This window comes from Cygnus olor, chromosome 7 (assembly GCF_009769625.2).
Source record: "Cygnus olor isolate bCygOlo1 chromosome 7, bCygOlo1.pri.v2, whole genome shotgun sequence".
NCBI classification, from domain to species: domain Eukaryota; kingdom Metazoa; phylum Chordata; class Aves; order Anseriformes; family Anatidae; genus Cygnus; species Cygnus olor.
The window spans coordinates 27,468,825-27,494,422 of NC_049175.1; the positions used below are offsets into that span (position 1 = coordinate 27,468,825).

The following is a 25,598-nucleotide window of genomic DNA, read 5'->3' on the forward strand; positions in this document are numbered from 1 at the left end:
GATTTGTTTGCGGACCCATCTACGGGCTTTAGGTTTTTAAGCTCTGTATTTGTGGAGGAAACAACGAGCCATTTCTTTAAAGGTGCTGCTGAAATCCATCCCAACAGCCTCCTGATGGGCCTTTCCTAAGGCCATTTCATTAGGTGGCTGTTATGGATGCCTGGGACGGGCAGATTGTCATGTTTGCCGGGGGAAGCAATCCATCCGCCTGTTGCTCTGGGAGAGGCAGGAACCAGGCCGTCCTGCTTAAATCTAATTTTTATCAGTGTGAAGAGGACGAGCACAGGAATTCTGCGGCTCTGAGGGAGCTGAAGTTGCTGTCTCTCGGGACAGCCGTGCCGATGTTGTGGTCGTGACAGCACCCGGGCTCACAGATCCCCAGGGGCACGGGGTGAAAAAAATGAGTGGAAACAACGGGAAAACGGGCAAAGTGCCCTGCGGCGGGTGCCGAGGTTTGGTGGGTTGGTGTGTGAGGTGTTTGATACAAGCTACGGGTGAAGCTCAAGCATTTATTGTGCGTCCTGTGTGAACACTTGGACTTGGACTTGGCCCTTGGCCCTTGGCCCTTGGCCCCGGTCCCCATCCCCTCAGGCGCCCCCTGCAGGCCCCCCCCCCCCCACTCCCTCCCGCCCCCCCCCGCCGTGCCGCGCTCGGCCGCTCGCTCACACTTGCCTTTGGCGCCCAACCCGCCCCTCGGCGGGAGAAACCATTTTTCCCAGCTCTCCGGGGGGATCCTTAAGGTGAGGGGAGCGGTATCGGACTTCTTCCCCTCCATAAAGCCGTGAAAGGCCAAGAAGACATTTATAAGATATTTAAAAGGTTTTCTTTCGGCGTGTCTTGCGCGATCCCTTCTCCGGCCGCCCAGCGGCGCGCCCCCTTCCCCTCTCTCCCCCTCCCTCGGGTGCCCAGTGGTTCGCGCCGGGCCGGGCCGGGGGAGGCCCCGCCGCCATTTTGTTTGTGTGCGGGGCGAGCGGGGCGCTACGCGGAGAGGGGCGGCCGGGGGCTGAGGGGCGGCGGCGGCGCGGGGAGGCGCCGGGCGCTTGTGCCGGTTCGAGGCGGTGTGGGCAGCCGGGCGGGCGCCTCCCGCACCTTCTGCGGCCATGTACATCAAGCAGGTAAGGCCCCGGCGTTCAAAACGCCCGCCCGGGCCTGGCTCGGGTGCTGCGGGCTTTGCCCTGGCCGCTTCGCTCGGTGCCGGGGGGCTGCGCGGGGAGGGCTGAGCCCGGGGCCGGCCTGAGGGCTCCCTGGGGACCCTGCGGCCGGGCAGCGTCGGTGTGCCGGCCCTGCGGGCGGCCTCGGGCTGTGGGCTTGCACCCACACCGGGCTCGTACGCGAAAGGCTGTCAGGTGTCCTTCAGTTGTTAGCTCTTTATTTTTTTAAAATCTGCTGTGGGTGCATTGAGGAAAATGTGTCTAAATTCCAAGTGCTTCTCTCTGCCCCTTCTCCTGGGAGAAACAATAGTTATCGTTTGTATTGGGGAAGAGCCCTGGGCCCCCGGGCATGGACCACTACCTGTGTGCATCAGCCTTGAAGAGCCATCTACAGCTAAAGTTCAGATAAAAAGAACGTCCTTGCATGGACTTTTGCTAGTTTATAAGGTTATGGTTATCGTTAATATTACTGCAGTTAGTATATAACTGCAGTAGTATGTAATGATGCATATCATGGTTGACTTTTTTGGCCTCTTTCTCACCACTACCTATATATGTTCATTTCAATAAACATTTCTTTAAATGAACAATTGGTATATGATGCACGTTGCTTTAAAGACTTTGAATAAGAATTCTTTATCTACAGACTTGAATTGGAAGAAAACTAAACACTGGTGAAGATGTATAGAGTTGTAGTAAGAAGTCCAAAATAAGTCAAAGCAGGGAAAAGGAGTTTTATGGTGAGGGGGAATTTAGGTGGCCCATTAGCAATAATGTCCTAGAAGCCATAGAAGAGATGTATAATGTGTAGAGTGTGAAGCCATTGAGGGGTGACTTTGCCAATATCTCTTACCTTACAGCTTCCCAAAATCATTACTGAGCTTTAAAATGATTTGGGTCTCAAAGTGAGGCTATGCAAGGCAGTAAAGAAGTTCTGAGGCTTCAGGATGTGTAGGGTGGATAAAATGAGAAGCTATCTAGAAAAAAAGCTATGTAGTAGGGGAAAATGGTATTCAGAGCCCACCTGTATTTGAAGTGTTGCCTGGGGATGTGGGTGGGAAAAGTTTGTACCTCTGTAGTAATGTCCAAGAAATAACAATTGGTTGTTTTTAGCTCTTTGTAGAGGCTTTCAAGTTCCTGTGAGAATAAAGATGAATTATTCCAGTCAGGGCATTTTTATGGTGGTATAGGAAAAGCTGGAAAAATAGTACAGACCAAACTTTTGCTAGTTCTGTTTTTTTCCCGAAGTCTGGTGAATTGGGAAGCAACATTGTTTACAAACTTCTTAACTTTTTTTGTTTTTAAAAATTATAAACCAGAATGAGTCAATGTAGTTGTTTTGGCCTAGACCTGGTGGCCAGACCTGAGTAGGATTTTCTGTGTCTGCTTTCCTTGTTGAAAGCCATGGGTAATAAAGAAGAGCTTACTATTGTGAAAATGTCCCGTTTGGTAGATGGAACGGACTGTTTTTTGTAGGGTGAGGGGTGGGGTCCCATGTTAAACGATGTTGTGATGGGATGTCTTCAGCTAGTACATCGTCTTCAACTTTCTTTCTATAGTTTGATCTACTAAATCCTGAAATCCTTAGTTGCTTCCATTACAGTTGCTTTAGATTTAGATCTGAATGCAATGCATTTACAGAATTCCATTTTGCTTTCTAAACTTCAGCAGTTACACTGTTGAGAAATACCTTGTAACACATCCTGCTGTCTTCCCAACAAGTAATTCCTCCTTTGTATTAGTTATGGTGATGAAACATCGATGGCATTATTTTTAACACGATCTTGCTTCTGGTGGGGAAAAGCTGGGGGAAGGGCACAGAGATTAAATGTCAGTTCTGGTCCTTCTGTAAACGTTCTTGCTAAAAGATCAGCAAGTGTCAAAACTTCAGGTGTTTGGTATCTTTCTGATGTCTTACTGAGCAGAGGAAAGCCCACGTATAGTCTTCCAGCACAGCTTTTGATGTTTGGAAAGGGTCGATTAATGCTGAGATGTGCTGGAAGCTGGATCAGTTTTGCTGCTATGTGGAATCGAAGTAGAGATGCTGACACTGTACTGTGCATATTTGGACTGACAAACCTCAAATCACTACTAGAATGGTTGAAATTTAATGTGCTTCTAGATCCCTGCTTGCTGTGTAGCTCCCTAGCTAAATTGGTTGTGTAGGTTGTATGTGTTTATTTAGGTAGTGAATTACCCAGAACCAAAACTTCTTTATTTTACTTTTCTGTCTTTAGGCACAGTAAAACAAAAATAAGACCGTCCTGCATATGAAATAGGTAGAATCCGATATAGTGTTTACAGTCTGTAATTCCTCTACTTAAAGAACTTGCAGGTAGATTTCTTATGCTGTATGTGGAGAGTGTTATAAAATTAATTGTAAATCTGGCCCTGGTACGATAAGTACTTGATATGTTGGGGGTTTCTTTCCTGTACGTAATATTTGATCCAAATACATTTTCTTATGTAGTTTTAGATTGTTACAAAAATACTCTCAGAACTCTCTCATTTGCTGTGCTTTGACCTAGATAGGTGCCAGCATCTCTTAGGGACGGATTTTTTTTCCCTACATCATAGCGATACTTAGTTGAGGGGCAAGATGCTGGTCTGGAGTTGGAAAGTTAAAGGGGAGGGCAGAGGGAGGGAGAGGAATCAAGTGTATTGTAATATTGATGTAAGCACTCTGTAAAATCTTATAGTTTAAAAAGTGCTTAAGAACAGAGGTAAGTCTCTCATTTTTCTTGTTAGGTAATCATTCAAGGCTTTCGAAGCTACAGGGACCAAACCATTGTGGATCCATTCAGCTCAAAACATAATGTCATTGGTAAGTTCTGATGCCTCTCTTCTAACACTAACTCGAGTTGCATTGCTGTTTCAGATGTTGATCAAATTAGTCCCTGACAGTTTTTAATATTCTTCCCACCTTTGAATAATTTATTTATATTTTCTGTATTGGAAACTTGTTTACATTTATCTGTAACCTGTCACAAGGAGCATTCAATTTACAGCAAAGAATTCAAGCATTCAATTTTTGCTGTGACAACAGTATAGGTCTTCAGCAACTCAGTGAATTGTTCATTCAGGCCTATGATCTCTGTATTAGGCAGTCCTCCTGTAAAGGCTGTACTTGCTAGGACCAAGAGCAGAGACCTTGTAAGGGATATTTTTTTTTTGTGTACGTGTGGTAACTTTTAAGTAAGCACACTAGTTACCATAAACCTGCAGAGAAAAAACAGTAAAGATAATCTTTCTTCCAGCTTTGGAAGGTTGAATTTCTGGAACGTGGATCTTCAAAAAGCGCGACACAAACTTCACAATGTTGTATTTTATGTAATATCTAATCTAAGAGCATGTTGTTCTGCACCATTCTCATGTCTCTTCCTATTTTTGTACATGGATGTCTGCTCCTGCTTTCTCATTTTTACTGAATTTAGTGATGGTGCAGCAACTTTGAGACTGCTGACCCAACAGAAAACAGTTAATTTTGGACGTAGAAATGTACTCTGAGAACTGATAAACCAGATATGACTTGAATAGCATGTTGTATTAAGTAATGTTAATTCAGTAGGAGCTAAAACTTTATCTAGATATGAGTGTTCTTTAAAAAAGAAAGGGGGGGTGCTGGAGAATCTAGCTTCACTATTGCTTGATTTAATAATATAAAAAAAAACTACCACAAAACATAGCAATTATTTTTGTGGAACATGTGAATCTAGAGGGCTTTGGAGGCAGTGTGGTAGTTAATGTAGAGATCATGCAGGCAGGAAGGGATGAAAAGCCTAGGATGCTCGTCGCTGGAAGGCGAGCGGTTTTGAAGTTGACACAGTAGATGCCGATCTTAAAGACAAAACCCTGACCCTTGCTAAAGCACTTCAGAATGTTTTTGAAACTTTTGCTTTGAAATATAAATGGTACTTCCGGTCTTTTAAAAACAAAACATTGCTGGATTAGCAAGTGGAGAATACTTAACCCAACCTGAGTCAACTTGAGTGTGCAAGAATGTAATTTTTCTTTTTAAGTATAAAAGATTGATGCTGGAACCAGCATCTACTGGTTGATTCCATCAGGAGACCAGTATTAAAAAAATAAAAGGATGGGACTACATAGGATTGGTTTAACCATTATTCTACTTGTATAGTGTTGTAATTTGTCATTGTGATTGAGTGGGGAAAGGATTGCTCAGTCTTGTTTGTAGAGAGTAACGAAGTGATCCGTCTACTAAATTTATCTCATTCCCTTGAGATTTTGTTTTGTCTGGCTGAGTTATGTTTGGGTTCTGTTCTTGAATATTTATGTGCAAAATTTAACATATGTTGCCACGTTAATTGATTTCAATTTGTAGTAATAAACTTTGTGTTTTAATCTTAAGTGGGAAGAAATGGATCTGGAAAAAGCAACTTCTTTTATGGTAAGGGTGAACTTCTTTATGTAATATTATTGGGATGGTGGTGATATAAGGGTGTTTGTGTTTTGTTTTTTTTTCCATAAATCGGTTTACCAGTAAGAAATCCTTGTTCTTCCTTAACAAGGAGTGGCATGATAGCGAGTCAGAAGGACATATGGTTCTCTCCCTGATAGAATAATAGAACAAAATTTGAAATATTTTACTATGTTTAGTCAGAAGGAAGACTAGAAACTTTTTATGTTTAATGCTACCTTACTAAAGGAGATCAGCCTTATCTGTAAGACCATACGTAATTGTAACACAGGACAGGGGAAGGGAAGAGGGCAAGATAACCTAGGCCCAGAGGCCTGTAAAGAGTAGGTGAGGAACTCGTGGTATGTATATCTTTGGATATGTAAATGGCTTAGTTTAGTATGGATGGGTAAGTTGGAACAACAAGATAAGAAGAAAGAAGGAGATGGCTGGAGCATGCATAAGAACTGGGTTCAAGCAGCGAACGTAGTGAGGAAGACTGCTGATGACCACCAGTGGAAACGTGCGTATATGTCAGGAACGTTCCCACATTTTAACAAATGATGGGAAATAGTATGAATGTGAGAATTATTTCTCGGAAACCTGATTGATATGTTTGTTTTGATTGATTATAACCCCTGTAGCCTGGACAGTTCAGCACGCACACTAGGTGGAGCGATCCCCCATGCATCCAGTGCCACAATTAAAAAATCCCTGCTTTCTAAAACTCCAAATTGAGTCTTAGAGAGTTTCTTTGACCAGCTTTTATGGTACCGGCAGATAGATCATTATATGCCAGTGATGAAAAGAAAGATCTTAATGCACTTATTAGTTACCTTCAGGTTTATCATCACTATTCAATTTCTCTTAAGAGTCTTCTAAGATTGTTTTAAATGGCAAAAAAGTATTTACAGGAGGAAACTGATTCTAAATATCACCCGCCTTGAAAACTGATTGTAATATTTGCAGTTACTTTACACATTCTTACTGGCTAAATTTATGGCAAAGCTTACTTGAACACTCAAACTTTTAACGTATGATTATGTGGTGTGGAAGCATCAATGGAGGAGAAGAGAGTCAAGGTAGAGATGCCAGTGGACTTTGTGATGTCAGTGTATATGAATTGCCAAGTGTTCAGTATTTTAGTGTTTTTACCCAGGCTTGTGTACTATGTATTTGTAGAGAAAAGCGTGTGAATCCTAGGTTGTTCAACATTGTTAATTGCTTATTCAATGAACTAGTACGATGGCGACAGTGAAATTTCTTCTGCGAAATTCTAGTGTACAGGAGGCTGAGTGATGAAATCCAGCAGAATTTTCTTTTCTTTGTGAAAAGAACACTAAGATATTAGTAGTGGTATGACAGTAATGTGCAATGGTATGTTTTACGTTAGGAACTGCTGAATCTCTCTCTAAAGGACAGAATAAATCCTCTGTTTTTTTATTACAGCAATTCAGTTTGTCCTCAGTGATGAATTCAGTCATCTTCGCCCAGAGCAGAGATTGGCTTTGTTGCATGTAAGTGAGGTGTATAATAAGAAGACATCAGAATAAATGCATTTCAATTTTATAGTAAAAATGGTCAATTGCTGGGATGTAAATATTTTAAACCAGTTATTTTGAAAGCATTCTTAAACATGTTAGTTTACTTTTTTACTTTGGTAAAAGGGAATTTATTACAAAGTAATACACTATCTTTATATATAGGTAGTTAATTTAATGCATGCCTGTGAATATCTATCCAAGATTTTCAGAACTAAAAATATATGTACAGGAACTTACATAGATGCTCTTCCCTTTCAGATCCATGGAAAGAGAGGGGAACTGTAATTGTCAGGGAGAAGGGAAGATAAATGAGCTCAAAATCCTTCTAAAGAGGGAATTATCTAACCAAAATATCTCCTTTTGCAGGAAGGTACGGGCCCTCGTGTTATTTCAGCTTTTGTGGAAATTATATTTGACAATTCGGACAACAGATTACCGGTAAGTTAAATGCTTCAGAAATAGATGATCATTTCAGACTCCAGTTCTCAGTATTATTAAAAAATAGTTAGTATGAGAGCTGCTTTTGAATTAGTTCCTGTAAAAAGTGCAATAAATGTTCTGGATTAGTTATACCTACTGCAAACAGTTTAACTTACTTGTCTTTGTTTTCTTAAGATTGATAAAGAGGAAGTCTCACTTCGCAGAGTCATTGGAGCCAAGAAGGACCAATATTTCTTAGACAAGAAAATGGTGACGTAGGTACTTCTTTGCCTTAGCTGAATGAGCTGAGCAGTATTTCTGTAAAATTACATAGTCATAGTAAACATTTGCATCTCTAGTCTGAAGCAATTTCTCATGAGTTCCATGAGCAATACTGATTTAGTTGTATAATACTGAGTACCAGTAGTTTGACATTAAGGACAGCAGTCCTTGTGTAATAGACAGCAGACTTCTTTGAATTTGCAATTTAATTCGTTCATTAATATCCTGCTTAACTGCTTATATAGTGTTTTTCAGGCCTGCCTTTTTCTTCTTTTTTTAAAATAAAAGCCAATAGACTTAAGGTGGTTTCTTATCCTTCTGTGTGATACGTACCTGTATTTGCCACCTCTGTGTTGCGAGGTTTCTTCAGCTTTTTTCCAAAGCTATAGGATTTTAGCTGGTTTCCTTTTCTATCCCAATTTCACCTTAGAATTAGGTATTATCTTACAGTTTTTTGAAGAGAACGTACATTGCATACTGTGATCATAGTACGTGATATATTGTTGTGATACTTCACTGGCACTTTTGCTGTGTTTTTAATAAATTCACAATAACGTTTCAGGAAAAATGATGTAATGAATCTTCTGGAAAGTGCTGGGTTTTCTCGCAGTAACCCATACTATATTGTCAAACAAGGAAAGGTAAGATTCTTTTTCAGAAAGTGAAAGAAATTACTATCAAAAATACTATGTATCCTGGTTGGCAAATGTTAGGTTTGGTTTTCTGCTGCAATAACTTAGATCTGTTTTAGTTTGAAACAATTCTTGTAGATGCATCATTGCAGGCGTTGGAGTAGTGCATGTTAATTTTAAAATGAAAAAAAATGCTTTAACGCAGTAAATGTTGATAGTTAGAAATGATACAATCACCTTTGCAATTCCATGCAAAATAAACTTAATTTATATGACTGTATTGGTGTAAGTTCGTGTATTTCTGGGCTTCAAGATGAGATGCTGACTGTAGAAAACAGTTAATACGCTAAAAACACTATGAATGGTGGGTGAAGGGAAATGTGTGGAACTGGAAAGCCTGGAAAGGGCTCACAGTGTGACCTGTGTTAATGGCACCGAGATTAGATGGCTTTCAAGACCCAAGAGTGTAGCAAAGAATATCAGATCTAGAGACAAAGAACAGGAAGGACTTCTAATGGCTCACAACAGTGGGACATGATGGAGACAGTGATAACTGCCAGCTCCAAAAGGTTACTGAAAAGACTACTCAAAAGGGGAATGCAGGAGACTTTGAGGAAGACTGGATGGCAAAAATGGTGACCTGAAGGGATGGAAAGACATGGACTGCTGATGGCTCTTGAACAGAAGGCCTTTATTGCCCTTTTTTCTCCACTACATACACTTTTCCTGTAACCCCATTGATCAGAGACCCTCAGACACGCCTCAAGCCAGCCAGCAATTGGCCACTGCCCAAAGCTCATCTTTAACACTGTATCCAAGTTAATTTATCTCGACCTTGCTCAAGTTTTTGTTTCTACCGCTTATTTCCTCATTATCTCTAATTCAGGGACGTGTGAAACAGCGCAAAGCCACCTTCAAATTCCTTTCCCACACTGACCCAGAAGTACAGCCTCTCAAATGCTTAGTAACATAAATTCTTCTACACAGCTGAATGTGTGTTTTAGAAAAAATGGACTTCAGCTGGAAAATCACGGTTTTGTAATGGAGATTGGTGCATGTGACTCTTAGAGCAAGCACAAAGTCAAAATACTAGTACTAGATTTTAGTGTAATACAAATTGGAAACAGTTACCTACTTTTGAAATAATGCAACTTCTCAAATTGTATTGAAGGAAAATGAGTTCTGCCTTGGCTTTGTGTGTTTTGGCTTTAATGAGTGTTCCATGAACTGAATTGTTTTAACATTAAAAACAGGGAGGGGGAGAGGCTGTTAAGTGTGTTTTGTATGGAGGTGTTTAAACTAGCTGATTTAGCAGCAGGAATAAAGGCCTGAGCTTTAGCTCTTCTAAATATATTTTTGAGGTCGTAAAGGTTTTTGTGGTTTACATAACATTGAAGCTCCTGAGTTCTAGTAAGAACCGGTAGCATTTGAAAAACAACAAAATGAATTACAAACAGAATACTAGCAATTCTAAAGTAATTTCCTTTTAAGCAGCATGGTAGAGATCTTCCCAAAACCTTGTGCAAGCAGGCACAGCAAAAAAAAAAGTACAATCTTTGATCTGTTGACTAAGCCATATGTCTAGAGCAGGATATTGTAATTATAGATTTTTGAATTTTCAGATCAACCAGATGGCCACAGCTCCTGACTCTCAGAGACTGAAATTACTAAGAGAAGTAGCTGGTACCAGAGTGTACGATGAACGTAAAGAAGAGAGTATTTCACTAATGAAAGAAACAGGTAAAAATCTCCTGGACACTGGTTCTCCTTTTTGTGTTCATAACTGCTGACAAATAGTTAATCACTGGAAGAGGTTGAAGTGTTTAACTGAACTTCTGTCTTTTCTTTTCTAAAGAGGGTAAGCGAGAGAAGATCAATGAGTTGTTGAAATACATTGAAGAACGACTTCATACCCTTGAAGAGGAGAAAGAAGAGCTGGCTCAGTACCAGAAATGGGATAAAATGAGGAGAGCATTAGAATATACAATTTATAATCAGGAGCTTAATGAAACCAGAGCTAAGCTCGATGAGGTAAAATACATTGTCTACTACAAAATTCAACGTGAGCTGTTTTGCTTTTTGCTGATATCTGCTTATGTTCCTCAATAAGATCCTGTCCATGTCCTTTGCTAATTCAACAAACTATGCTTGTCTTTCTGAAACTAGAAGTTTACTAAAACAGTTTTGCTAATTAAGCTACTTTCCCTGCAGCTTTCTGCCAAGAGAGAGACAAGTGGAGAGAAGTCCAGGCAGCTGAGAGATGCACAGCAAGATGCTAGAGATAAAATGGAGGTAAAAATACTTAAAACGAGGGGTGTCTTTTTCCTTTCCGTTAGATTCTTTATTTTTCTTGTGTATGTAAGCATTTTATCGAAGTCTGAATTTAGATACAGACTCCAGAGTTATTTGACTACAAATGAAAAGAGCTCTTACACTTAGAGCTTTAACTAGTAAAGTTAAAAATTAGTTTCTAACCTATGCCTTCATCCTATTTGGAAATGGGAGAAATTTATTGTATTTCTTGGTGTATCTTGATCTACGTAATGCTCGTGACTTAGATACTGAAATGTGCATATAGTGCTTAAAATTCTACATACTTAAATTTGCATAGGAAATAGAACGGCAAGTTCGTGAGCTGAAGACAAAGATTTCTGCAATGAAAGAAGAGAAAGAACAACTTAGTGCTGAAAGACAGGAGCAGATTAAACAGAGGACTAAACTAGAGCTTAAGGCCAAAGACCTGCAGGATGAATTAGCTGGCAACAGTGAACAAAGGGTACGTAACTATAAAGAGTGAATAAAAGGTGGTTGGTGCAAGGTAGTATGTTTGTACCTTGAAGACATTTTAGCTTTACATTCTAAGTTTTGTTTTTCAGCTGTAGCCTTTCATTACTTTGTAAGCTTTGCAGAACAGGTATCTTAAGTTTTTGGCATGTCTTCTTCCTAATTGTAACTGAATTCACTTAACTGTTGAAACAATGTAGTATCAGATACTTGTAAGACTGCAAAATTCCATTGCTTGAATTATTCTTCAGAATTACGTATTTATCTAATGATAGAGTTTTTGATACTACCTCGCTTTAAATATCGCTTTGTTTCACTTTCAGAAAAGACTGTTAAAAGAGAGGCAAAAGCTTCTTGAGAAAATTGAGGAGAAACAGAAAGAATTAGCAGAAACGGAGCCAAAATTCAACAGTGTAAAAGAAAAAGAAGAGAGAGGAATTGCTAGGTCTGTGATGTTCTACAATGGGAACTCAAAGCATTTTAGAAAGAACCAAGATAACTAGCAGAACAGCCGTGTGTGATATGTTCAGAGTTGTACTTAATATTTCAGAAAGGGGTGTCTGTATGGCCTCGTGTAAAGAAGCCTCCTTTAGTGTTGGGTGTTAAGGTTGGGGGAAGTCAGTATTCAATGAACTTAATTTTCAGCCTTCACAATTTTGTGGAATTTTATGGACTTGATGTTTTATGAAGTCTTTTGGGTGGTTTTATTGTTTATAATGTGATCCTTCTCTTTTTGTTACTGATTTGGTGCTTAATCTTTAGAGCATGGTTTGACAGTTCTGGAAATTTCTTATGGTAATTCTCAATGCTTTTTCTTAATATATTCGAGTTCTTCATAATACAGCATGTGTTCCCCTTCTCAAAATAGACTTGCACAGGCTACGCAGGAAAGAACAGATCTTTATGCAAAACAAGGTCGGGGAAGCCAGTTCACATCCAAAGAAGAAAGGGATAAGTGGATAAAGAAAGAACTGAAGTCTCTAGATCAAGCCATCAATGACAAGAAGCGGCAGATTGCAGCTATACACAAGGATTTGGAGGATACAGAGGCAAATAAGGAGAAAAATTTGGAACAGTACAGTGTAAGTATAATTATAATGAATACAGGGTTTTCTGATGGGGTGTAGTCTTTTAAAAATCTGTTTTGGAAATGCCTGCAGATAAACTCTGAATTCCCCTCAACACTGCCTCAAACTTTGTTGTTTATATTTACTTTCTTTCTGTTTTTGTTTTCTTTTCCATAAAGTGTTTGGCCTGAGTTTTCAGAGACATAATCTGCTTTGCTCTTGTTTATGATGAATGTGGCCGTTCCATATGGATAACAATTTGTTATGTTTTTATAGAGGTTGGGTGTCTTCCCTCTTCAAGGAAGACGAGAACAGTATCTTTCAAACTCTGCTGCCAATGCTCTCTTTACCTTTGCATCACAACTGCAGCTGGTTAGCAGTTGGGTCCCTATCGGTGGCAGAAGGTTAAGCTTTCAGTATTATCTGCATAACTTTTAGATTTTAGTTCCCGTGCATTCAGAAACAGCTGTAACTGCAAATACAGCAGTGCACTCCAAAAACATCACTTTTGCTAGGAGCTGCAGGAGTGAAACTTGGGGTAATCTTTCATTTAGGGTAAGAGAGCATCCATTGCTCATGTTGTCACCCTGTGTGTGCTGATGGACAGCATTTGTTGTCTTTGTGTCATATATCTACTGAAATCAAGGATCAGTCTGAAAAAAGATCTAGGAATATAGTTTAAAAAGAATAGTGTTCTGGTAAAATACCTGATGTAGGCCTCACCCATGTAGCGTAAGTAATGATTCTGAGTTGATTTTTGAAACAAGTAACATTTACCACTGATTGTAACGTTATCGTATGGCTCAATAGGAATTATTAGATAGAAGTGAAGATGTTAAATTTGAAGTGACCTTGATTCCTTTAATAAAAATATCTTGCTGCTCTTCTACTGAGGGAAGGTTGATTTATGCTCAAGCTAAAGGAGTTACATAAGGTGTCTTGGGTGAAACTCCATGGGGAACTTGCAAAGTTGGCTTGGAAAAACTTCTGTTACTTGAGAGAGTAGCTGGTCCTCCTGGATGTAGATAACTATGAAAATGTAATCTGCATGCTAGCCCCAAGCTGCTTTGAGAATGGCAGGTATTATAATGAGGAAGGGGCGGAGGTCTGTGCATTTGCTTCAACAGCATGCTTTTGATGGCAGCTGTGGTAAAGCACAAATACTGCTGGAAAGCAAGCTGAAATTTTGACTAATATCAGCATGGTGTGATATGCAAGACTAGTATGTATGTTCTTATCGGAAGTGGTACTTCAGAACTTGGCTACACATGGTTGTGTATGATAGTTACTGTTTTGATATAGTTTCCTGCAATGACCTAGTGAGCTGTTTCATTGTATAACACGTGCAGTTTGTGCCTCCTTTGCAGTCTGTTTGATCACTTCAACTTGCTGCTGCTCACTTGCTGCCAAAGATAATTTTATTCTTAGTACTTTTATAGTTTGTAACTATTTGTTTTGTGAAAAGCTTTGTAAGAATTGTTTCTGAATTCTAAGTAGTAATTGTTAGTATTGAATTTGATGGAGGGGTGGGGGTGGAATTTTACCTGAAAAGAGCTGTAGTTTCATAGTGATCTCTTCTTTGTGTTAGAAACTGGACCAGGATCTTAATGAAGTAAAGGCTCGTGTTGAAGAACTGGACAGAAAGTACTATGAAGTGAAAAATAAAAAGGATGAACTACAGAGCGAAAGAAAGTTAGTAATTAATTGAAATATGTCTGAATCTCACTTAATGTGAAGGACCCCAACTGTGTAGTTGTTCACATGGCATGTAGGTATGTTTTTAAATATAGCCATGTCTGAACTTCTGCACTTAGCCTTCCCATTCAATTAGCAGTCTTCAGATTTAAAAAAAAAAAAAAAAAAAATTTCATTCACCTTTAAAATACGTATGCTTTATGTATGCAGTTATCTATGGAGAGAGGAGAATGCAGAGCAACAAGCTCTTGCTGCGAAGCGGGAGGACTTAGAAAAGAAACAGCAGCTTCTCAGAGCAGCAACGGGAAAGGTAAGATGCCTTGTGATAATTCCATGTGGAAGCTTTTCTTTCCCATCCTAATGGAAAAGTCAGAGTAACCTTCTAAAGATAGCTATGATGGTAAGACTAACCAAATAACTAAGATGGATAAATTGTATCTGTAGGCTGAGTTTTTTTCAAATATTTCTAGCTCTAGAAGTATTTTGAAATTAGTTTATTAGCTTTGTAAGCTTAAGATAATAGAGGAGAGATGAGGAGACCAGGTAGATATGGAATACTTCTCAATACTTTTGATATATATATTCCTTTTTTAAAAAAAAAAAAAAAGGAAACAGGCCCTAAGATGTGATATGCTCAACTATTTAGGTATCTTACTTTAAAGCAGCAACTCCTGATTAGTCAGCAGGAGTTTGTTGAGAAAGGAGGTTACCTTTTTCTAGAAGTTGAAGATAAAATGGATGTGTTTTCTAGCTTTTGTAATTGCAATGCAATAATGAATTATGCTTTAACAGGCCATTTTGAATGGTATAGACAGCATAAACAAGGTTTTGGAGCACTTCCGTCGAAAAGGCATAAACCAGCATGTTCTAAATGGCTATCATGGCATTGTGATGAACAACTTTGAATGTGAACCAGCTTTCTACACTTGTGTTGAAGTTACTGCGGGGAACAGGTAATTACTCTTCAGTGTTACTTACGTCGATGCAGCTGCAGTGTTGCAATCAAATCTGGTGCTCCTTCCCGCTTTTTTTGAGTGTGTTTTTGCTTTCCTTGTAATCTTGAGCTTTGGTCTTCCTCTTTTCAAACTCTATATAGCATCATCTAGAACTTCAAGAAGGAACTAAGAAGAACTCTGCCTATTTTAAAAACTTGGTCCTAGCCTCTTAAACTTGTTCCAGGGTGGGAGGGAGTTTGGGGGGAGCAGGGAGGCAAGGTCCAAGACCCATGGTCCAGATACTTGCCAGAAGCTGTCCACTGTAGAGCATTCTACAGTAAGTAATGCTAATGTTTCACTGATAACAATAGGAGTTATTTCACTTATGCTAGAAAATTGCATGGGAAAGGATAGCTTTTAAGTAGTAGTTGCCAGTTTAGACACCAGAAAAAGGTGTGTTCAGTGAGTCTTTAAGTAATATATTCCAGGAGTGTCCATTGGCACCATCTCAAGTTCTGAATTAATTCATCTTTTTTGTGTGTAATCAGTCCCTGGTCCAGTTCATGCTAATACTTGTTCAAAAATTTGAAATGCTGCCCCTCATCTGAAACACCTGTGTATGTGAAAATTTTTATTTTTTTAAAGTACTTCATGGCTCTCCCTGAATCCTGCGGTCACCAGAGGTTTGGAAAAAAGCAATAATAAGCGAACTAATTCAGCTTGCAAAGGAGAGATCACATTTCAGTCCTTCTGATGCTAGTCTGTCACGTACAGGGTTATAGATGTAGTCATCTTTTCTCTTGTTTGTGTACTGAGGGTTGAGACAAACTCTGTAAACTCATGCAAACAAAGCTGAATAGCGGGTGAATTGAAGTGGTATGGAGGACAGAGGTTTACAGTTGGACCAAAAAAAAAAAAGCTGTGTGCACGTAGTTAGTGAGCTGCTTTTGTGACTGGATAGTAGAATGTAAAAGTCTTCAGTGATCTTGTTCTAATAAGACTACTGCAATCTGCTTATTTAGTCTTAAGGCACAAAAATAAACTGGAGCAAGTGCAGTGTGGCTGTACAGTGAGTGATACGTGACGTTACCTGCCTGCTTTATGTTCACATACAAATATATCTGTGCTTCTAGCACCGTCATGCTTTTGCTTGTTTCTTGGACTTGTTAATTAGGTTATTTTATCACATCGTGGATTCTGATGAAGTCAGTACAAAAATCTTAATGGAATTTAACAAAATGAACCTTCCTGGAGAAGTTACTTTCCTCCCTTTGAACAAGCTGGATGTTCGAGATACTGCTTATCCTGAGACTAATGTGAGTGTTCATTTTGAGCCTTCCTCTGTTTTTTCTGTAAATATAAGCCTTTGTTGTTTGAACTCTGTGTGCCTATTGCCCATTATATTCTTTGGTGCTGAATATTTGCAATTAAATACTGCAACTAATGTATCACTTCCCAGTATCGAAAACCCTTTGATAGCAAAACACTTTTTTTGCCAGGTATTTCTTTTTCAAAGTTGAATTTTCCTTTCTGAGTACATAGGTGTTAATAAAAGGAAGAGTTTTCCTATAACCTGACAACTAATTGCACAGATTATTAAATTTTAATTCTTTAATTTGAAAGCCTGCCGTGGATGAAAGTTGAATGGAAGGATAGTGTCCTGTCACAGCTGTGGACACTTTCTCAAAGTTATTTGAAATGATTTGTGCTTTTATATTTAAAAAAGACCTTCAGTGACAACTACTTAAAAAGTAGCTCAAACATTTCAAGGAAGAATCTGCTCACATTCAAAACTTAGTGAATTAATTGTTTAAATATAATGACTTCCTACAATAATCATGGTAGAGTAAGTTATTTTAAAATTGCTACTTTCCTTTTTTCCTTGGATAAATATAGGAAAAAGCAAACAAAAGAATCAGATTTCTAGCGTGCTTATTTTGGGAGGGCTTTACTAGTAATAATTAACTGTATTAATGTTTGTAACCTGTTCTCTACAGACAGGTCTCTCTTTTTTGGAGGAGGATTTTTTTTGCTGCCAATAAATGATACATATTAAGCTTGTTTCTGTAGTAACTTAATACTCAGATAAGATTCCCAGCAGACTCATAGATGACTTAATGCTCGAGCCTAGCTGTTGAAGACTAAAATTGCAAAATATTGCACTTGATTTCCATACAGTGTTTGTCTTGAATGTTCAGTCAGTGTGTCATCTTCTTACCGATTTCCAAAGTAATCGTTCACAATATTGTGCTTTGAGTTCAGGGTTTGACAGTTCTCTGTATCGTGATATGCAGAGCTCCAGAAGTCTTCATTCTAGAAATCTGATTGTGAAGACAAACATTCATCTTCAGTGATTTACAGATACGCTTAACTTTAAAGAATACGGTGTTATAAGGCAGATTGTATTGCATTTTTACTCTTGATGTAGCTTTTATTTCTAGGGCTCTCTTCAAATGTGCTTGAATTAGTTGCAATTTGCTTGCCGTATTTATATTACTGCACTCTTCTCACTAAAATAACTGTAACTTCAGGATGCCATTCCTATGATCAGTAAACTGAGATACAATCCAAGATTTGACAAAGCTTTCAAACATGTATTTGGAAAGACTCTAATTTGCCGTAGCATGGAAGTATCTACCCAGCTGGCCAGAGCTTTCACCATGGACTGTATTACTCTGGAAGGTAAATGTTGCAATTTTATAAGTTATTTATTGGAAAAATGCGAGTGTTGAGGTTCATTAAAAATAGTCTGTTAGTGTTGTCAAAATAATGTTATTTTAAATAATATACCTGACTGTTATATACAAGGCTGCAATTGGCAGAATACTAAAAATGTAGAATATCTTCACAAGTCCCTGAATTATCTTATGATCTAAAAGTTAGTAGCTATGTATTTCCATCCTGAGAATTGCAAAGCAGGTTAGGTTTATAGGCATATTCTTTCAAATTTAGCAGTCATGTGTTTCCTAGAATATTTCTGGTGTGTTCCACCAACTTGAAATAGCTTTGAGGGTGTGAATGCATGGCTTTAATTACTTGGAAGTGCAAGGTGGACTATTCCACATGCCAGGTGCATGTTATGTTCTCTAAAATGATTTATACGTCTTGGTAATTGCCTACTCCTGGAGGCCTACTCCATGCACTCTTATTGTTTGTCCCCCCTGCCCCATAAGTCTAAGACTTTTAAAGCTGGTAGTTCTAGGCATTTACATTTTCTCCTTATATAATAAACACTTTCTTGTAAGCTGCATGGTTTCTTATTTAATTTTAAGCGCTAGCTTTTTTTTTTTTAAAGGCAGTAATAGCAATCTATTGGTCTTGAGGAATGAAATACTTTCAGTTGAATACCAAAAAAAACGTTTAACTTATAATAAATACTTTACATAATATTTTTCAAGTAATGTAACACTGATGCATGACACTAATCCAGCATTTCTTCAGGTTGTTTGAAATGTTCAAGTTTTTCTGCGAAGTTGTATTATAAAAACCTCTCTAAATAATATGGAGAATATATGATGTGCAGTTCATAGTCTCATTCTGTTTTGCTGTTTAGGTGATCAAGTCAGCCATCGTGGTGCTTTGACTGGAGGTTATTATGACACAAGAAAGTCTCGGCTAGAATTGCAAAAAGATGTTAGAAAGGCAGAAGAAGAACTTGGTGAACTTGAAGCAAAACTCAATGAAAACTTGCGCAGAAACATTGAAAATATCCTTTTGTTTTTCTTGGGAAAGGTTGTGTGATGACTGCTTTCATTTTGCAGTTGCAGTAATGGATGAGAAACAGATCGACTTTTGTAAATGTTATGTATTAGTGGTGGCGTTTATGACTGCTTGTGCAACCTGGTTCTGTGTGTTATTGTATGGATTTTAATAACAAAAGTCAAAGTAGAAACAAACAGAAGCCCTGCATGTGGAAATTGGTATCACCAGTGAAAATAAGATTCTAAAATACAACAATTGCTTTTGTGTCAGGATTGCATTTTTTTAAACTAATTCTTAGGTTGATGCAAATAGTTAAGAAATAGTTTTCTATACAACTGCTTTTGGTAAAATTTCCATACCAGGGAAATATAACGGAAACGTAGTAATTGAAACATTGAGTGCTTCTAAGCTGTCATCCATGTCTCAGTATTAACTGACCTTAATAGTCAGGACTTTACCTTGCTTGCTTTGAAGGGAATAGGAGCACATGCGGATTTGATGCAGGAGTGCCTGTAATGCATCTTGTCCAGTATTTTGCTTCTGAGAGGCTGGTCACCAGGTTTCAGAACGAGGGAGCTTTGTTAATGTGTCACCATTAATGTTTGGTCTTGGTCTTTCAAGCTTAGAGATGAGGTTAAACACTATGATGCTTTCTACTGCTTTGTTATAGTAACTGCCATAACCGGGTATTCTTGTTATCTGTGGTAACCTTCACTGCCTCTTCCGACTTGTGCTATATTTTTAGTACTTGTGTCCTGAATTGCTACGTTACATAGCCAGCATACGCTGGGGATGGTGGTGTGGAGGGCACTATGCTATAATCAAGCAGAGAGTTGTTTGACAGTCCTGGTCTTTTAGTCTGTTTGTATGAAAAGTCAAATAACTGTCACCTTTTTCTGGAAGCTCGTTAATGCTGTAGCATCATCTTGAGGTCTAGTACCTAGAATTTGGGGGTAGAAGTGGTTTATGCAATTTTCTTCTGTTTTTGAGGTCATCAAGTCCTTTTGACCTGTATGACAGTTGGCATAAAAACTACTCTTTGCCTCAGATTTGAGTAAGGGTTAATTGCAGTGTTACATCTGTACTTCTGTATTTTGCAAGATCCAAGGTTTTCCTTACAAGTTTAAATGTGTATATTCTGAGTGCTGTGTTGGAAAAGTTAACGGGAAAATCAAGCTTTATGGTTTGTTCTTGGTGTTGATAAGGGTCATGAAGTTACTTTTGCTGATAGTTCTTGATTTCTTCTGTGCAACTGAATATTTTAATTTGTTTCGTGAGTTCAGATGAATATGGCAAAGGAAGTAAAAACTAAAGTTACTAGTAGATATGAAATGCATTTAAGATGGAATTTTCCTTAGCCCACTGTATGGATTAATAATGAAATTGACCAGCTAATGAACCAAATGCAGCAAATTGAGACGCAGCAGAGGAAGTTCAAAGCCTCTCGAGACAGTATTTTATCAGAAATGAAAATGTTGAAGGAGAAGAGGCAGCAGTCTGAAAAGACATTTATGCCTAAGGTACAGTAAAATGATATTGAATGTCATTACTGGTTTTATATTATTGTTTCGTTGATGTGATTGATAAATTTGCATTCCTCTCTGGTTAACATCATAATTGAAATGTGAAAAGATGATTAGAGATAGTCACAGTAAATATTTACATAAATAGAAAAGTGAAATTCATAAATCTGTGGGCTGCTCTGAGGAATTATTCTGTCTAATACCTGTTCCATAGCAACGCAGCTTACAGAGCTTGGAGGCAAGTTTACATGCTATGGAATCAACTAGAGAATCGCTAAAAGCAGAACTGGGGACCGATTTGTTGTCTCAACTCAGTCTTGAAGATCAGAAACGTGTGGATGCTCTTAATGATGAAATTCGGCAACTACAGCAAGTAAGAGGAGAAATGAAAATGTCTTGTCGTTGACTGTGGTACCATCCCAATAAAAACTTATTTTGGTCCTTTTGTGTGAAAAGTCACCAGTGCTGAATGTATTGTAACTGGGTAGTGCTCTGCCAGGTGGGGGTTGGTACATCTGGAGTTTTCTCATCTGCTAAATATATTTGTATGTTTTCCTTAAATGCTGGGTGAATTTTACAACGTACAGTTTTGGTTATTTCTACCTGCTAAAATTAGAGTGACAATCCAAAGATCTGCAATATTCTCATACGCAGAATTCTGTGAAGAATGGGTTTGTTTTAATTTTTAACAAGGGAAAAATGAATTAAGAGTCAGTTGAGACAACGAATATACTTTTTTTTTTTCAGGAAAACAGACAGCTTTTGAATGAGAGGATTAAACTAGAAGGCATTATCACAAGAGTTGAAACATACCTCAATGAAAATCTGAGAAAACGCTTAGACCAAGTGGAACAAGTAAGGATTTTGTTTTCAGTGCATTTTTGCAGTTTATTTTTGTTTATTTCCAGAGCTTTGATGTATTAATGATTAGATAAATACGTATTCATCTTTCTCTGTAATCGGTGGTATTTCTTGCTTCCCTTAATCCAAGCTGAGTTGCGTGTTTTACTTAAATCTCGGCGTACTATTTGAGGAACATGTGAAATACTGACCAAAAAAATCCTGTCTATATATACTGCCTATGTGTAGGCACAGTATATATAGAACAGAGCTGTCATAATGATGATCTGGTTAAAGATTTAAGTATAAAGATTTAACTATTCTCTAAAGCTGTACTAAAATATTTTAAGTTACATGTAAAATAGTGGAAGATAAGTTGGTTATCTGGCTTACACTTTTGTTCCCTTCCGATACGGAAGCTTGATGGCATTTACTTTGTTCTATAGGAACTGAATGAACTACGAGAAACAGAAGGTGGCACAGTTCTTACAGCCACAACATCAGAACTTGAGGCTATCAACAAACGAGTGAAAGATACTATGGCACGGTCAGATGGTTGGTAACGCTACTTACTCAGAGAAAAATCTCTAGTGTTTTGAAAGTTCATACATATTGTAATATGAGAAGTAATGATAAATTTTGAGTAGGCTATAGTAGTTGCATAGTGTGCAACAGACTTTTTGGAACATGATTCAAAAGATAAATGAAGCAAGATTTTGTGCAAATCAAACAAGTTGAGTGTCTGCAATTGCACGCTGTAATACCAACAAGTAGGTGTTAGTGATAACAGAATTTTGGCTTCAGGGTGTAATGCTTATGAGGCAACCTTTGTACAAGTCATGATCTTGTACAGTTATTTTTGAATTTTGCCCTAACAGTCTAAAACTAAGTTACTGTCAAATGGGAAATAGTATCTGTGTGGTTCACGCTCATTTTTGCCTGTCTTTCTAGACTTTAACAATAACAGCCTTTGTGTTTAAGCTGTATATTTATGGTGGAAGGGAAGAGTGAATCTTAACTTTTTGTCTTGAAGTTAATTTTCTGTTCATTTCATAATAGATTTTCTTTAAATCGCCTCTTTTTCATAAATCGTTGGATGGATAATTGCGGATTTTATGCAGGTATGTAGACTTACCACTTTGTGCTTTTCCCCAATATCTCAGATCTGGATAATTCCATTGACAAAACAGAAGCAGGAATTAAAGAGCTGCAGAAGAGCATGGAGCGCTGGAAGAACATGGAAAAGGAGCATATGGATGCCATTAACCATGACACAAAAGAACTTGAAAAAATGACTAACAGGCAAGGGATGCTCCTCAAGAAGAAGGAAGAATGCATGAAGAAAATCCGAGAACTGGGTTCTCTTCCACAGGAGGCTTTTGAAAAGTATCAGACACTAAGTTTAAAGCAGGTAATAAATGTGGTTGGTTTCATGCTATTGAGGGGGGAGAAAAAAAGCAAAAAAGGTACTGATCTAAAATACTAGTTTCATCTACGTCTTGAGTGTCAAATGTGGCTAGAATTGCAAATAACTTTGTTACTGTTTTTCCATACACAGTTATTCCGCAAGCTGGAGCAGTGCAATACAGAACTGAAGAAGTACAGTCATGTTAATAAAAAAGCTTTAGACCAGTTTGTAAATTTCTCAGAGCAGAAGGAAAAACTGATAAAAAGACAAGAGGAACTGGATAGGGGCTACAAATCCATCATGGAGCTGATGAATGTGCTTGAGCTTAGGAAATATGAGGCTATTCAGCTGACTTTCAAACAGGTAACAAGATGACAACAGTAGTAAAGACTAGTTGAAATACTCCCCTCAGCTATATGAGAAGAAACATACACTAAGTGTGGCTGTTACATAGTAATGAAAGACAGCATCGTGTAATTTGTTTTGTGGGTTTAATGCAGAAAAAAGAAAAAAGCTGGCATTTTAAGTAGCTGCTGCTGTTGACTATGTTGACATTCTAGCTGCTTTTTAGACCTTTTAAATGCTTCCTTTCTGTTGACTGTACTTTGTACAGCCCCTTCTGGGGAAGGTCTAGTGATACATTCTCTAGATTTTAGTTAAGCCTTCCCTAATGCTATTAAAGGATCGTAAGTGCAAAGTGTGTGAAGGCTTCTCCTACATATCATTTGCTTAACTGACATCTTATCTGAAGCTTACTGAAGTAAATCGCTTATCAAACAGCTTTTGCTGTTTTCCATTTGAATTCTACCATCTTGTTGAAGAAAAAAAAGGTGAAGAATGTCGTACTACAAAAGCAGTTGGCTTAGGCCATGTTTTTAGACCAACTGTTGTATCCTGTTAACTAGTGCTTAAGTTTGAATGTGGATCTTCCCATTTTTGAAACAAATACTGTCTGACAGCATGTAAGAACAGCTGTTGTTTGCACTTGATTTCGTGATATAAAAATGATTGTTTCCTTTAAGGTGTCAAAAAATTTCAGTGAAGTATTCCAGAAGTTAGTCCCTGGCGGCAAGGCCACATTAGTGATGAAGAAAGGAGATGTGGAAGGCAGTCAGTCCCAGGATGAAGGCGAAGGCAGTACGGAGAGTGAAAGGGGATCTGGATCACAGAGCAGTGTTCCATCTGTAGACCAGTTCACTGGAGTTGGCATAAGGGTAAGGAGAAGTATTTGCGTTTCCATACTTTGAGTATTCTTTTAAATGACAGTTTTCCCATTTTTAAAAGAGTAATATTTAATTAGTCCTGTTCATCTTCCTGTTGCATTGTTTTCCTCTAGGTATCATTCACAGGGAAGCAGGGTGAAATGAGAGAAATGCAGCAACTTTCAGGTGGACAGAAATCCCTAGTAGCTCTAGCCCTGATATTTGCTATCCAGAAATGTGATCCAGCCCCATTTTACTTGTTTGATGAAATTGACCAAGCCTTGGATGCTCAGCACAGAAAAGCTGTTTCAGGTAACTATCTACCTTGTACTCATCTTTCGTGTGTTTGAAATGACAGTCTGTCTTCTAATACTTGCTATCTCGGGTGAAAGCTTTTTTAATCACGAAGGCACACTTTCAAATATCCCAACACGTGTTAGAATTTAACTTTGTGCTTTCCAAAACTTCTGCGGACTCAGGTTTTGGGTAGAAGCTCTGTATTGGCATTACAGCTTCTAAAGAGTCTCCTTACTATGCTTTAGCGTGGTAGAACTAGTCCTGGTTTTGAAATAAAGTAGGTTGAAAAATGAACTTTTATCTCACCACATTAATTTGGAAAAACGCTTTATCTGTTTTCTATTATAGAAGTTTAATACCCAGTGATTCTTGCTGAATGGTTGAATTTATCAGAGTTAAGACTGGAATTAATGATGATACTTAAACCTGGCATTGGTCCTTTCTTGAATGTTTTTCATATTGACCAAATGTTCACTTTAAATAAGGAACAGCAAACTTCTGTCTGTCTTGTATGAAGACATACCCTACTTTAGTAGAGAGATGACATTAATAAAGAATCTTATGTTCTTGTTTAGATATGATTATGGAACTAGCTGAACACGCTCAGTTTATTACAACAACTTTTAGGCCTGAACTGCTAGAGTCAGCTGACAAGTTCTATGGTGTAAAATTCAGAAACAAGGTAAACAATTTTTAATTATGGTGTTTACTGAGAACGTTATTAACCTGTGCATTACAATAAGAGTTGGAAGGGAATCTGTCTTATAACTAGAAATGCAACACTGAAATATCACAGTCTAGTGTTGGAGTTTTCTCCTTCCAAGTTTAAATATCTGCAATTGTCTCTTCTCTTTAAAAGGAGACTAGAAATTCATTGTAAGCTTTTTGCTGAGTCGACTGGAGCTTTTGTAAATAAGGCTGTTTTATTCTGTAGGCAGCTACTTATAATTATATTTCTTCTTGTTCCACCAGGTTAGTCATATTGATGTGATCACAGCAGAAATGGCCAAAGACTTTGTAGAAGATGACACCACGCATGGTTAAACAAAATTGTATTTACTGCTTGTTTGGAAGATGTGTATAGTGCGATGTTTATGCCACGGAACTGTAAATTAAAAAATATGAAGCATTTAGTCCTTGTTTCAAAATAGTTTTTGAACATACGTTTTAACCAAGACCCCAGAAGGCTTAGTTTCAAAGGAGCTTGAGTATCCCTTTTGTCTCTGCTGTATTTTATAAGATAATTGTTAATGTTACCTTTATACAGTACCTGTAGTTTACAAAACTTTCTCTTCCCTGAAATCTTTTGTAAAGTGGCTGTTGCTGTTTTAAAGCTTTTTAGAAAGTGCTAGCTCTTCCTTCCTAAGTATAACTTTATCATTTATACTGCCTCACCTGTTTTCTTAATGGCTTCAATTAAAATGATTGGTTTTATTGCTGTAACTTGTATGCAAGTGTATGGTCTATGTTGTCTGTCTTCAGAGTTCTGCTGAGACAAAGTAAATACTGTTGGTCATATTGGAGCTGTTCATTTCAGAAGTATGAGACAAAACCTTTTTTTCAAGTGATCTGTACTTTTCTTTTTCCATTTTCTTCACACTGCAAGTGCCAGCAGAACCTAACCCCTGATCTTTGTCCAAATTCATAGTGTTCTGGTTATTGAACTAAAAAAGCTCAGTATCAGAAGATATTGAAATCT

The 25,598-nt window shown here is 38.1% G+C and overlaps 1 protein-coding gene across 1 annotated transcript; it reads left to right on the plus strand.

The window, feature by feature from the left end:
- Positions 1–956: 956 nt before the first annotated feature.
- On the plus strand, positions 957–25,342 carry SMC3 (structural maintenance of chromosomes 3). The gene is made up of 29 exons (XM_040564146.1): positions 957–1,115; positions 3,900–3,975; positions 5,521–5,559; positions 7,018–7,085; positions 7,479–7,550; positions 7,728–7,807; positions 8,377–8,455; positions 10,069–10,186; positions 10,302–10,477; positions 10,658–10,738; positions 11,058–11,222; positions 11,554–11,675; positions 12,099–12,312; positions 13,886–13,989; positions 14,203–14,302; positions 14,785–14,945; positions 16,102–16,243; positions 17,459–17,609; positions 18,481–18,633; positions 19,998–20,149; positions 20,367–20,525; positions 20,900–21,007; positions 21,439–21,547; positions 22,156–22,403; positions 22,551–22,763; positions 23,423–23,614; positions 23,737–23,914; positions 24,475–24,581; positions 24,872–25,342. The coding sequence occupies exons 1-29, from the start codon at positions 1,101–1,103 to the stop codon at positions 24,941–24,943; spliced, it is 3,654 nt and encodes a 1,217-aa protein (XP_040420080.1). The 5' UTR covers positions 957–1,100; the 3' UTR covers positions 24,944–25,342.
- Positions 25,343–25,598: the final 256 nt, after the last annotated feature.

Coding starts and splice junctions, on each gene's coding strand:
- SMC3 (XM_040564146.1), top strand. Junction 7,551..7,727: donor ATTCGGACAACAGATTACCG/GTAAGTTAAATG, acceptor TGTTTTCTTAAG/ATTGATAAAGAGGAAGTCTC. Junction 12,313..13,885: donor AAAATTTGGAACAGTACAGT/GTAAGTATAATT, acceptor TCTTTGTGTTAG/AAACTGGACCAGGATCTTAA.